The sequence below is a fragment of the Grus americana genome, chromosome 1, assembly GCF_028858705.1.
Source record: "Grus americana isolate bGruAme1 chromosome 1, bGruAme1.mat, whole genome shotgun sequence".
NCBI lineage: Eukaryota > Metazoa > Chordata > Aves > Gruiformes > Gruidae > Grus > Grus americana.
Window position 1 is genome coordinate 75566365 of NC_072852.1, and position 13694 is coordinate 75580058.

The 13694-nt window shown below is 42.4% G+C and overlaps 1 protein-coding gene across 3 annotated transcripts; it reads left to right on the forward strand.

The window, feature by feature from the left end:
* Positions 1–1394: 1394 nt before the first annotated feature.
* Positions 1395–12740, forward strand: LDHB (lactate dehydrogenase B). Of its 3 annotated transcripts, none has more exons than XM_054847482.1 (8): positions 1395–1526; positions 2509–2640; positions 6091–6208; positions 6730–6903; positions 9033–9206; positions 10484–10601; positions 11480–11603; positions 12389–12740. In XM_054847482.1, exons 2-8 carry the CDS (start codon positions 2515–2517, stop codon positions 12554–12556), a joined length of 1002 nt encoding a protein of 333 aa, XP_054703457.1. In that variant the 5' UTR covers positions 1395–1526; positions 2509–2514; the 3' UTR covers positions 12557–12740. The 3 variants fall into 3 exon arrangements, with proteins under 3 accessions (XP_054703457.1, XP_054703440.1, XP_054703448.1); XM_054847465.1 differs by having other exon boundaries at positions 1415–1572; XM_054847473.1 differs by having other exon boundaries at positions 1504–1532.
* The last annotated feature ends 954 nt before the right edge of the window (positions 12741–13694 follow it).

A 13694-nucleotide genomic window follows, 5' to 3' on the forward strand; every position in this document is an offset into this window, starting at 1 on the left:
CCTCACCAGAGCTGAGTACAGGGACACAACCACTTCCCTAGTCCTGCTGGCCACACCATTTCTGATACAAGCCAGGATGCTGTTGGCCTTCTTGGCCACCTGAGCACGCTGCTGGCTCGTATTCAGACGGCTGGCTGTCAACCAACACCCCCAGGTCCTTTTCCACCGAGCATCTTTCCAGCCACTCTTCCCCAAGCCTGTAGCGTTGCCTGGGGTTGTTGTGACCCAAGTGCAGGACCTGGCACTGAGCCTCGTTGAACCTCATACAACTGTCCTCGGCTCATTGATCCAGCCTGTCCCGATCCCTCTGCAGAGCCTTCCTACCCTCAAGCAGATCAACACTTCTGCCCAACTTGGTGTCATATGCAAACTTACTGAGGGTGCACTCAATCCTCTCATCTAGATCATTGATAAAGATATTAAACAGAACTGGCCTCAGTACTGAGCCCTGGGGAACACCACTTGTGAACAGCCACCAACTGGATTTAACTCCATTCACCACAACTCTTTGGGCCCAGCCATCCAGCCAGTTTTTTACCCAGCGAAGTGTACACCCATCTAAGCCATGAGCAGCCAGTTTCTCCAGGAGAATGCTGTGGAAAATGGGTGTCGAAGGCTTTACTAAAGTCCAGGTAGACAACATCCACAGCCTCTCCCTCATCCACTAAGCGGGTCACCTTGTCATTGAAGGAGATCAGGTTAGTCAAGCAGGACCTGCCTTTCATAAACCTGTGCTGACTGGGCCCGATTGCCTGGTTGTCCTGTACGCGCTGCATGATGGCACTCAAGATGATCCTTCCCTGGCACCGATGTCAGACTGACAGGCCTGTAGTTCCTCAGATCCTCCTTTTGGCCCTTCTTGTAGATGGATATCACATTGGCTAACTTCCAGTCAACTGGGACCTCCCCAGTCAGCCAAGGCCGCTGATAAATGATGGAAAGCAGCTTGGTGAGCACTTCAGCCAGCTCCCTCAGTACCCTGGGGAAGATCCCATCCCATCCCATCAGTCTCTGTGACAGCCACGACAAGACCAGTGTTCGGATCACAATGTGGATGCCTACAGCACCAGCCTACCGCCACTGACCACCCAGTCAGGGCTGCATGGCTGCTGCCGGCCTCGCCGGCTGCCGACACCATCGCTTCACTCGTCTGCGCGCCCTCCCGCCGTCAGCACAAAAAAAGGGACGAGCCAGCGCAGCGATGCGAAGGCTCAGCGATGCTAAGGGTCAGCAATGGCGGCCCCACACCGCTCCGGCCCGCCGGCGGGAGCAGCCGCATGGCCGTGCCGCGGGGCCGAGGGCGGCGGGGAGGGGTGAGCGGGGGCAAAGGGGGGGCGGGGGAGGGAGCCGGGGGTGGGGCGGTGACACCCTTGAGCCTCCGTCCTTGGCGGGGATTGAGCGCGGCGGCCGCCGCCTCCCCAGTAACGCCGGGGAACGCCCAGGAGGGAGCGGCGGGGGGCGGCCCGGTCCTGCCTGCAGGGTCCGCCCCTTCCGCTGCGGAGTCCTCAGTGCTCGCGCCCCGGACGGTAACGGTGGTTTTCCTCTTGTCTCTCCCCGCTCTGAGCCTTGCTGGTGGGTACGGAGAGAGCGGAGCTGGCGGAGTTCCCTCTCTGGGATGGGGGATGCTGCAGGGTCCAGCCTAGCCTTCCCTTCCGCGGGCGGCTCGGTCCCGCCGGGGCTGGGCGCCTTCCCCCGAGGCCGAGCATCACCCCGGATGGTGCCTGGGGCGGGGGGCGTTGGCGGCCGGTTCCAGCACCGGTGGGATGCGGTGGCCGGGGCCAGGCTGCGGCTCCTGAGGGTTTGCGTGGGATGGCGGCTCCTGGCTCGGCCTCCGGCCGTGCGCGGAAACCCACTGGGTGACCTCGTGTGCCGGCCCCGGCCCCTCGCTGGTCTGCGGCTGGCGGGGTGGGGGCAGTACCCCCGGCTGGGCGAGGGGGGGAGGAGGGGAGGGATGTGCGGGGGTACCCCGCGGGGCTGCGTGGGTTGAGCGAAGGGAGCCCCGGGGCCGCATGGAAACGTGCTGGGGAAATCCCAGCAGGCTCACTGCTCCCAAACTGGTTCGTAGTTTTGTTACCAGCCCCACAGCCCTGATGGGCCTTTTGAAGAGAGTTGAATTCCAAGGAGCCGTTAGCGCAGAAGGTCTTTCTCCCTTCTGCGGGGAGGCTCTGGAAACTCTGCGAACAGAAGGATATTCTGTTACACGCTGCCAAAATAGCCTCTGCCCCCTTCAGCCCCTCGCTGGGCACCAGCAAATGCAGGGAGGGATGGGAGCCAGAGCCCTGCGGCCCAGGAGAGGGTGTGTGGGCTGGTAACTCGTGGGGTGGAAGGAGCCCTGCGAGCAAGGGCAGCGTGCCCGTGTGCTGCCTTACATACGCTGCCGTCAGCAGCAACTCGCAGCACTTCCATCGGCAAGTTTCGGGCTGTGGCGGATGACCTCTTCAATTCAGAGCGTGCGTTTCAGTTCCCTCTGGCTTGCTTTGAACCAAATCTTTCTGTTTCTCCTTGCAGAACACCATGGCTACTCTCAAGGAGAAACTGATGACCCCCATTGCTGCGGGAACCACAGTCCCGAACAACAAGATAACTGTTGTGGGGGTTGGACAGGTTGGGATGGCCTGTGCTATCAGCATCCTTGGAAAGGTACGGCTCAAGGACGTGGCGTTCAAGTTCCCGCTGCTATAATGTTCTGTTTGTCTTAGCAAATTTCACTACAAACTGCCTGTTTGTCTTAGCAAATGGTGGGAAATTTGGTAGGTTAGTACAGGAATGTACTAACAGTAGGAATGTACAGATGAAGCATTTGTAGTTTGTGTAAGCCAGCAGTGACCTACACTGTTCATGGAAGGCTGACCTCCCCATTCAGTTTCTCCTTGTTCTCTCACCTTCCTGTCTCTGCTTAGCAATAAATCTCTCAGTAGGCAGAGTTATTTTGCAAGCTGCTAGGAGAATGTAGTAAGCAATCGCTCTGAAGCCCCTGCCAAACTTTTCTTTCTCTTTTTAATTTTCTTATTCTTACACAACAAAGTAGGAGTTCACGTGGTGGGAGAGCTTTGCTGGGCAAAGAATGCAGAAATCTGTGTTAAATAGGGGATAGGAATCAGAACTATGTGTGTTTGCTTTTTTTTCTTTTAATGCATGTGTGCTGCAGTAACTGAAAATATTTCTGTCCCCTTCAGTAGGCTTCTTTATTTAAGCCCTTATTGTATGGTTATATGTCTGTTGTGTCCAGAGAAGTTTTAGCTAGTTTTCCAAAAAATGAAAAATAGAGGACTAGAGTTAGAGGTTATTCTGACTCTTCCTGTTACTGGTTTCTGTGCTTTTTGAGGCAAATCTCATGTTGCAGTCTGAGCAAAGCAAAGGCTTATTATGCATTAAGGAGCTCTTGTACTTTGCCCTTTGTTTTTAGAGAACATTGTGAATGAGTTAAATTTGATTCCTCTCATGCTGCTTTTTGAAAAGACAAATGGGAGCTGCGGATCTTTTTAAAAGAAAGTATAATCAGATATGTTTTACTGACTTGCAGGGACAGGTCTTAAATCAAGTAGCTCACAGTGAGATCAAAAATCTTGCATGTACTACTAAACCAGCTGCATTTTATTTGGAGATGATCCTTCCTCTGCCTGTTATCTTGAGGATGCATGTTTTAAAGTACTGGGGGTTTAATAATTAAATTTTTTTAAGCATTTTCATTTGCTGATATTCCTGAACCTTGTGAGCAAGAAAAACTGACAGTAAAAAAAGACCACAGTGAAACTAAGTACTGATGTGATGGTAACAAATAGTTTTTTAAACTATATAAACTAAAGGAGAAGTTTAATGAAAAAACAATGACACTTCATTTAGGGATATTATATTTTTAAGCAAATGTTTGCCTCTTGTAGTCTGAACTCATTTGTTTTTGAAGGAGTACTGTAACCTGTAAGGTTGGCAGTGAGGGAGTCAAGTGAAGTTAATTGTGAACTTCACTAAAATCTAGCATTCATCTGTGTTTAATACACTGCTCTAAGCAGGATCAAATTGCACTTTCAGAAATCTAGGCACAAAGTTTTACTGTTAATGAGTTATATGCACTAAACCCAGAGTGAAAACAGGTTTTAAATTTTTCAAGCTTGGATTATGGCATGGAGTTTATTTCAACCAGACTTCTGGTCTCTCTCACAAGTATAAGCTGCAGTATAAAACATTTTTATAACAAAACACATGATTCTTGTCACTGAATTAGATGTAGCTTTGACTTGTACAGGATGGTTGGCTCCCCAAGATGTCTTTTTGTTACATCATGTCATAAAATTTTGTACTTCATCTACATATTAAAATATAGGAAATTCAGTTGAGTGTTAGATGGCTTTGAATTTTATAAAATTAAACAGTGTGATAATACTGATTTCAGTTTACTGGTGTTGTATTGAATATAAATTTGAATGATATTAAAACTTCCATGTTGGTTATTTTTAGCTCCCTCTCAGTTAGAAACAAGTCGCTGATGTTGCCATACTGTTTTAGAAATGGAAACATCTCCCCAGTCACAAGTCAGCTGCTTTCAATGAGAATATTTTAAGCTGCATTTGGTGATTGTGTAGACTTCATTCCTGTACATGCTAATAATGAGCTGAATACTTCTCTAGGCAACACTGATGCAAATTCATGAGATTAGTCGTTGGAGTTACTCCAGGTGCTCCTCTGTTCCAGTGAGAACTGGGTCCTTGAACCTGTGGAGTCTGGTGAATATTGGTTGCAAGGTCTAGACTGAAAGTTGCATATTGTTAGACTGTGTGTATAAATCTATCCATAATAGCACATGTAATTCTTTTTTCAAATTCTGATTACACTGACTTCTTAGTTTAACACTAGTGACTTCAAATGAAGATACTTTTTCATAAGGTTTAAATAACTGAGACTTTAATTTTATCCTGCAGGCTATTTTGAGAACAGAGCAAGTGCGGATACAGATTCTTACAGTTTTCCTTCAGCAGTTGATCAAATCAATTGTGACAGGAAACGATGCAGAAAAGCAATAAACTCTAACATGATTTCAAAGTATGATATGAAAGACTTAAATATGCCTGGTGTTAAACAGGTTTTTCCACAGGAAAAATAGTGCATATTGTTGTTGTATGTTTAAAGTAGTTTAGTTGACGCTAATAATTAATATTTCCATGTGAAGTAATGAGTGTTACCTTTTTATATAAAAAAATTTTAAAAAAAAGCTTGCTTGCAGTAGTATTTTCAATAGCATAAAAGTGGCTTAACTGCTTTCAAATGGAGTGTAGGTACCTAGGAAAATAGAAGCAGTAATTTGGATCTCAGTATAATTTACTGAATAATAAGCCTTTAAGTTTAGTAGAATTTACAAGGGTAGTAAACAGTTCTGTCAAAAGGCAGTAAAACTTTGCATTATAGCAGAATGCCTTTTTCCTCCACCCCCATATTTCACTATTTTCCTGTTCTGAGACTATATGACATTATCTCCCAACTTAACCTGTCTGGACAACAGGCATATGTGGCTACATCTGTTCTGCAAAGTAAATATAATGTAGTAGCTCTAGTAGAGAAAAATTAGTAAAGAATCTGTTTCTTCTCGATACTATTTTTAGTACTGTGGAAAATAAGTCCGTTCCCATTCTATTTTTTGTGAAATTAATTGGTTGAAGGAGTGTTACAAGAGAATACTTACTTGATAATTATGTGGTATGTTGTATGAGGTATTTAAATGTTTAAAATAGGCATATTTGGATACATTTAGGGGCTTTGTTATGACTCTGAAACATGCAACATTTTTCTTAAGATAACTGAATCACGAAGTGCCTTACTAGCAAAGGGTTGGCTGTGTACTCTAATGTCCCACAAATAATATCTTCTTTGGAAATTCTGAACAAATCTTACGGACCTGTGCTGTAGTAGCCTCTGACTTTGTTACTGTGAGATACATCAGAACACCAAGATGGTGCTGTCCTACTGATTTACCTTTGGAGAAGAGATGCTTTCAAATGTGTAACATGTTACTTTAAAATATAATCTAGCTTGACTCAGGAATAACTTTAAAATGCAAGTTAACTGCTTCATTGACTCCTTCAAATCTTCTTGTTTTAGGGTCTTTGTGATGAGCTTGCTCTGGTTGATGTTTTGGAAGACAAACTAAAAGGAGAAATGATGGATCTACAGCATGGGAGCTTGTTCCTTCACACTCACAAGATTATGGCAGACAAAGGTGAACCTCAATTTCCTTTATTTAATACTGATATTCTGTGAATTTGCTTAATAGTGGAGCATTAGTTGTGTAATCCAAAAGAACTCTAAGGATTTGGCATTCACAAGTTAAAGCATATGAATTGAGGTGAGATTTCGGATGAGCACCATAACAATGGGAGTGGCTATTAATCTGGGCTTTCTCTTTCATCTCTAATGGCCACTCTACAGTTTTGGGCTTGTTGAGTAAAATTGATTTTAATGAAACTAGTACCTCTTCGACATAGAAGAAATAGTATTGTTATTTGGATAGTGGAAATGAGATTCAGGGGGGTTGAATGTACTCTCAAGACCCACATACTGATATATCAGAACAATGTAAGAGGTGCTGCTGGCTTTAATATTGATGTCTCATGTTTTCTGGGTTTCAATGTATGCACAGTGGAGAAGCTACCCATAATACCTGTATGAACACAATGCTATTGAAATTAGTGATAAGTCTATTTAACACATTCTATATCTTCTCCTCATGCTCTGTTGTAGACTATGCTGTCACAGCCAACTCCAAGATTGTGGTAGTAACTGCAGGAGTTCGTCAGCAAGAGGGGGAGAGTCGTCTCAACCTGGTTCAGAGGAATGTGAATGTCTTCAAATTCATCATTCCTCAGATTGTCAAATACAGCCCCAACTGCATCATCCTGGTGGTTTCCAATCCAGGTAAGGCAGTCTTTTCCTGGAACATCTACAAATTCCATTTGTCAGAGAACTAGTGTTTTATTTTATCAATCTTCTCAACTACAAATTGAATGTTGAAAATTAATTGCTTTGTGTGGACCTCTGCCATGTGGTTGCTAACAGATTACAAACAAATACTCTCTACTTTCTGATGCTCTCACGGTGTCCATATTTTAAAAGCATGCGTCATGGTAAGTACTTCAGTTCTTTACATGCTTTGGCTTAAAGAGTAGGTAGTTAAAAATTTTTATCTCTGAAGGACACTTCCATTTTGCATTTAAATTGTTTGTAAATCATAACTTTCTTTTGTGTCTAGATATGATATGGCCATTTTTCAGGATGAAGAACTTATCTTGGCGATGTTTTCAGCAAAAAAGAATTTACATGCTGAAGCCTATGGTGGGGGAAAGGCTAACTGTACTACATAGTTCATTTAGATTAAAAAGACTTAGAGCCAATTACACATATTTGTGTGCTTGTTTGCAAGCATCTTGCTGCACTGGGACAGCTTGGATATTTGGATGTCTAAAGCTGACTGTAAACATTCTGATGTGCCTTGTAGGGTGTCTCTGTAGGGCCATCTTTGCTTGATTCAGCGTCTGAGTGAAGCCATTACAGAGCCCTGGCAATGAAGTGACACTGCTTTTAAAGATAAGTTGGCAGTGTCAAACCAGTACGTGTAAAGCTAGCAACTCAGCTGGTGGTTGAGTAATTAGCTGGTGTACAATTAGTACTACTGAATACTAGTGTACTGAGCAAGTGGCTACTGTGCAAGTACAAAAATTTACAGCAATTTCAAACATTTATCTACAAATCTGAGGCAAAGATCAAATTGTTCTTGTTCTAGCAAGGCTGAATTCAAACTGTATACCTCTCCAGTAGAGCAGCTGCAGGAGGAGAATTTCACGTTGCTTTTTCAGAACTGTTTTTATAATGCTTTGTTTTCTCAGCGTGTGGATTTTTTCCCACTAGTCTAATACAGTGGAAGTTATTTTGAATTCATTAGAAGGGACTTTGGGGTGCCGGAGTATCAGGGCTGTCTGCTGCATAGGTGTTGGTGTGTGACCTTGATATCCTTCCCTGTTTAACTGCTTCAGATCTGTCTGGACTCTAGCTTAGCACAGTCCACAGCTTGTCCTGAGTGGAAAGCCCTATTGTAGGCAAACAATGAGATTATAAAGCAGCACTCAAAAAGTCTGGGTGCATGTCTTGGCACCTGACTCGAAAGCCAGACTGTCCAGAGCAAATGTAGCTGTTTGATAGGGAGGTGCTCTGTAGTCTGTACAGAAACTGCCTCAACTGAAGCTGTAGGGAAACTATGCCTGACAAGCATGCTGCTTGTAACAGCAAGGTGTGAACTGTACGGAGATGACATGCTTTTGGTGCCAGAGCAGAGCAAATGATACAACTTCAGATTAAGAACACAAATATATTCCGTCCTGAGAACTAGCTGGCTTTTGAGAGTTTTGGAGCCATTATTTTTGCAGTCCGTTTATTGTTCTGTTGGACTAATGTTTGTCTCTCTGCTCACATACTTTTCTCTCTGCCCCAACTTAGGTTTGGTTGTTGTTTTTTTTCCCTAAAACTGTATTTTTAGAGCCACGTGCAGCCAAAGCATAGAGCTCATCTAGCTTTTCATGCTGCAGAGGTAATTAGTGCAGAAACTGCTTAATGCACAAATTTGTTTAAGAAACAAACATGAAGTAGTTACCAACTAGAGACAGAATATGTAAATCTCAAACAGGTTTAATTTTCAATTGCTTTACATCTTATTGTGATGATGAAGTGGAAGGTAATGTTACTTCAGGAAACTGCTTGAATGTTTTAGCCACATGAAGAGTTCAGTCCCAATTCTGGATGCTCTAGGGGTTTAGCTGTGACAAAAAAAGTGCCTCCAACTTTAGCTGGTAGGATAGTAGTCTCCAAAGACCTTCCTCAATTTTTTGTACAGTAGCTGGATGGGTCCTAAATTTCAAGCACTCAAAATACTGTGACCAATGAGCCCAACTGTGTTTTCAGTCCTCCTGATTGCCTACAGCAAAGTAATTGTTGAAGCATTCTTCTTGATCTATGTGAATGGTTTAATTTACTATGCATGTTCTTCTTTTCAGTGGATATATTAACCTATGTCACATGGAAGCTGAGTGGCCTGCCAAAACACCGTGTGATTGGAAGTGGCTGCAACCTAGACACGGCTAGATTTCGCTATCTGATGGCTGAGAGACTTGGTATCCACCCAACCAGCTGCCATGGCTGGATCTTAGGAGAACATGGTGATTCTAGTGGTAAGGAGGAGTTCTGACCACCTTGGAAATAAGCTGTGGAGGCTTAAGGGGTGTTATAAAACTCTGAAAAAACAGATGCAGCTGAGCTTGAGTAACTAGCACTTTGATGTATTTCTATGAAGATTAGAGTTGAGACAAGTCCAGGAAATGTAGCTATACTTTTTTAACAAAAGTGATTGTGGCTGTATAATTAAACCCTGAACTGAAAAGGCCAAGCTTGTTAGCTAAAGTCGTGTCCTAAAAACTATAGTTTACTGCTTCTGTTTATCCTCAGTTTTTGGAGTATCATAACATCATCCATAGCATGGTTCTCCTCTGAAAGCAGTATTAGCTCTTGTTAGATCAGTGGCAGAGCTTGTTGCAAGTAGTAGAAAAAGCTAGCAATCCAGATTCAGGCTAACAATTATCCCTTTATTTTGTGACTTTTTCTCCATGCTATTTAAGAGAAGATGTTTTTTAAAACCACGTGAAATCAAAGAAGCTTATTTGTCTTAATTCAGTTTGTGTATCTCAAATCTGAAATGATGCAGCAGAACATCTGTGTAGATTGGTATTGCTTTCTATTTTAGTACTGTGTATTTCTAAGGGAGCCACCTCTTCAGTGTCCCATTGCATTTTATCACAGTGTCTAATGAACAGCAGTATTTACCGAAGCAAGCCCTACACTGTAATGAAAGCAGAGCTTGGCTGAGCGTACACAGAGCTCATTTTGCTTCAGTGTTATAGCTGCTTTTGCTTTGAATTAACTAAAATTTCCTAGTTACTTCACAGGAACAGAGAATGAATCTGTCTGTAAGCTTCCAATATGAAGAGAGATGTGCAAATTCCTCTCTTGATATTCTAAGTTTGCATATTGCTCCCCTGTTATTCAATGAAATAAGAGTAGAATTCTTGAAGGCTAACACTGATACTGATTAGTGGGACAGCAAATACATAGTTGCTGCAATTTTTGAGTAAAATTAGTTTTAAAAGGCTGAACAGCTAAGATGTGCCTTTTTGCTAGAATTTGAGCTTTCTGACTTAAAATGTAGCTGTCTACACCTTCCAAGGACTGAAAGTTCTGTTGTTCATGTGTTGCAATTGACTTATTAATGTGTCAGTACTAAAACAGTTTCATATTTGACCCCCAGATTTCTCAGAATTAACTGTAGTTAAATGAAAACTTAAAATCTGCCTCAAACATTATTGTGGTTCTGGCTGCTACTACTTTGTTTCTAATTATCTTAGATAGGAAAAGTAGAGGGGGAATTTAAACTTATGTTCCCTCTCTGTTACAGTGGCTGTTTGGAGCGGAGTTAATGTGGCAGGCGTTTCTCTCCAGGAGCTGAATCCTGCCATGGGTACTGACAAAGATGGTGAGAACTGGAAGGAAGTCCACAAGCAAGTGGTTGAAAGGTAGTGTCTGGAGGAATGAGGTAGATATATGTGATGCTGAAAATAGCTAGTCTGCACACTGCCTCCTTGTCATTGCCTCTCCGTTCTGTTGCAGGTTTCATGCCTTTTTATATAGAGGGTTGCATGAGTAAGTGGGACTACTCTCTTAAACATAGAAGTGCAGGACTTCAGTTGGTAATCTTTATCCTGCAGTGAGAAAAGCTATGGCATAACATATCTGCCTTAGTACTGCATCGCTTAGAGCTGTGTGCACTTGTTTTCTCACAAATGGCTTCTTAAATGGTTAACTTTCTTCAAAGGGCACAAGACTCTAGGGAAAGGTAGTATGTTTCTGTGAGCAGAGGGTTGGAGTTGGTTTGGGGAAAACTTTGTTCATTGATTTAGGGTAACTATACCTGTTGCTAAATCACTTGTCTCACTTGTGAAATAAGGACTGCACTGGTATAAAGTGCATGCAGATGTTAGTTTAAAAAATTAGGGTGTGTGTGTAGGTAGTGCATGGCTTTGACTCTAAATATTTACCTATTCCAAATGTACTCGGAATGATTGTGCCACTGACTTGAATAGAGAACTTGTTCAGTTGTAGGTGTCTGGTTTTTCTGTTTAAGAACTGTTCATAGATGGAAGCTATTTTTCTTTTCAGCTAATCCTGTGAGAACAATAGGGCTTCTTTATTATACATATGAGATAATGTAGACTTACATATTTCAGCATTAGAGGATAAAGTATAACTCTCTTTGACATTTTAATTCCAAAACTTAAAATATGTGCCACAGGAGTTTCAGATTTCTTTTTAAATGGGAAACATTCATTCTTTGTAAGACTTAGCATTCAGACTGAAGGCATCTTAATGCAATTGTATTTCAATATTTCCTTAGTGCCTATGAGGTAATCAGACTTAAGGGATACACAAACTGGGCCATAGGCCTTAGTGTTGCTGACCTCTGTGAGACCATGCTGAAGAACTTGTGCCGGGTCCATTCAGTCTCAACACTGGTAAAGGTAAGAAATGATGGCTAATTGGATACTCTAGTTTGTTTTGTTGCTATAGAGAAGCTAAATAGTCTCAACTAGCAAGGTGCTGAACAAAGGAAGCTTTGTAAAATACTATTTTGAATTTAAAATGGGAGCGTACTATTGCAATTTTATCTAGTCTGACTTCTTAGCCTACCCTTCTCACAAGTATGGAGCTGAAACTAAGTTTTCTGTACTCTACCCAGTGTTGTACTACCCTTGTGTAAAGTTTGCCATGTGTGGCATGCAGATTCATTAAAAGGAAGTTTCAGTGCAAAAATGGAAAACTCCATGGAGGCCCAGCTGCAATTCCATGAACTACTTACTGCCTAGCAAAGGTGCTATGGAGAAGAGCTTTGTCCTTTTAGAGCTGATGTAACTGGCTGCACCTAGTCTGCACCAGCTCTATAACCTCTGGTGCAGCAAGGACTTGGAGCAGGCTGAACTTACTGCTCCCTCTACAGCTGGAAAAAAGGCCTGCCATAATCCTGTGTCTTTGAATTTTGTCAGCTACTTGCTGTATATAAATAAGTAAGGGTTTTGGAGGTGGGGTTTCTGAAATCAACCATCTTGGTATGGCCAATCACTTGGTCTAAAACAGCTCTGCACTTTTTCTTTTCCTCAAACACATTGTGACTGCAAATTGAATTTTCTGCAGGCTTCAAAATGATAAAGTCTTAAGCTCTGCTGTCAGAAGCCTTCCTGCTATATAAACTAAAAGCAGATCTGGGGTGATAGGTTCATGTCCAAGCGATCTCTTTTGTTTGTGGCAGGGCATGTATGGTGTTGAGAATGATGTCTTCTTGAGCCTTCCTGCTGTCCTAAGTGCCTCTGGATTGACAAGTGTCATCAACCAAAAGCTGAAGGATGATGAGGTGGCTCAGCTGAAGAAGAGTGCGGATACATTGTGGAACATCCAGAAGGATCTCAAAGATCTGTAACTCATGAATGTTAAATTCCAACAATAGAAGAACAGCATGTTGTGTGCAATTGTGGGCTCTACTCACTACACATCTCTATGGTTAACATTTAATGCTCTTCCAGACTGAGCTTTGTCCACAGTAGCTAAACTTATGCTTGCTGTAATGCACAGACCTTATGAACAAATAAAGCAACCTTCAGGCATGTTTTGTTGTCCTAGTGATTTATTTTCAGTATTTAAATTATCTAGCTTACCTTGGCATTCTCCTTTAATGTTTGCCACAGACTACATGGAAGTGTAGACACGTATGTCCTTTCAAAAGAAAAACAATGTAGTAATTGCCTGTGGTGGGATTTCACTAATACAACCTTACTGGAAGCTTTTTCTGTATGATTTAGTTTCAATCCAGATGCTGACTAAGTGTAGTTCATTCCCAGACTTGTTTCTGATACAGTACTTCCTATTTTTTTGCTGATGGGTGGAGGAAATAGAATGGGGATTTGTCTCTAGGCCACCTGCCAAAAATATGCTAACATTAAGATTCTGTATGCCACTGGCCTAGAAAGAGTCCTGTAGAGCCTTTTCTGAATTCAATTACTTGCCTGTTATTGGTGTCTAGTTTTAATAATGTTTAGAACAAACAAGATTCTTTTCTATTTGATTACCAAAATCCAAATTTTTGTAGAGTTAGAGTCCCATGGTAATCTTGTTTATAGAACAAGTAATATTGGGCCTTTGATCTCTAAATTTCAGCATGATTGTTTCACAAGTGCTTATATACTTGGGAGGAGGGAGAACAGATTTAAAAAAACAAAAATCCCAGAGTTTTATTTCTTAATCACTTCCAATTATGGAGTAGATATTAACCATGAAATAACCAATACTTGCTTGATGTGCCTAGAACAGCTCAACCTAAATGTCCAGGGGACAAACAGTATCAAATCCATTTATCATAATTCAGGGGCCTGTAAGTCTTGTTTCACTTGTTGTGAGAGGGGAAAACTATAGTTTCTGCTTTTGCAGCTCAGTATGGAGAGTTTACTGGAAGGCTTTCCACACCTGGATAGATTAGCTAAAGTTCCTGCTGAGAACTGCTCACGATCAGCTGTCATGAGGTAAATGGCATACACTGCTGCTGCTTGCAGGAGATACCCATT

Bases quoted from the DNA above. Each gene is read 5' to 3' on its own strand.
- LDHB (XM_054847482.1), top strand. From the start codon at position 2,515: ATGGCTACTCTCAAGGAGAAACTGATGACCCCCATTGCTGCGGGAACC. The intron at 6,904-9,032 runs GTAAGGCAGTCT...TCTTCTTTTCAG, and splicing joins CCTGGTGGTTTCCAATCCAG to TGGATATATTAACCTATGTC. The intron at 11,604-12,388 runs GTAAGAAATGAT...TGTTTGTGGCAG, and splicing joins CAGTCTCAACACTGGTAAAG to GGCATGTATGGTGTTGAGAA.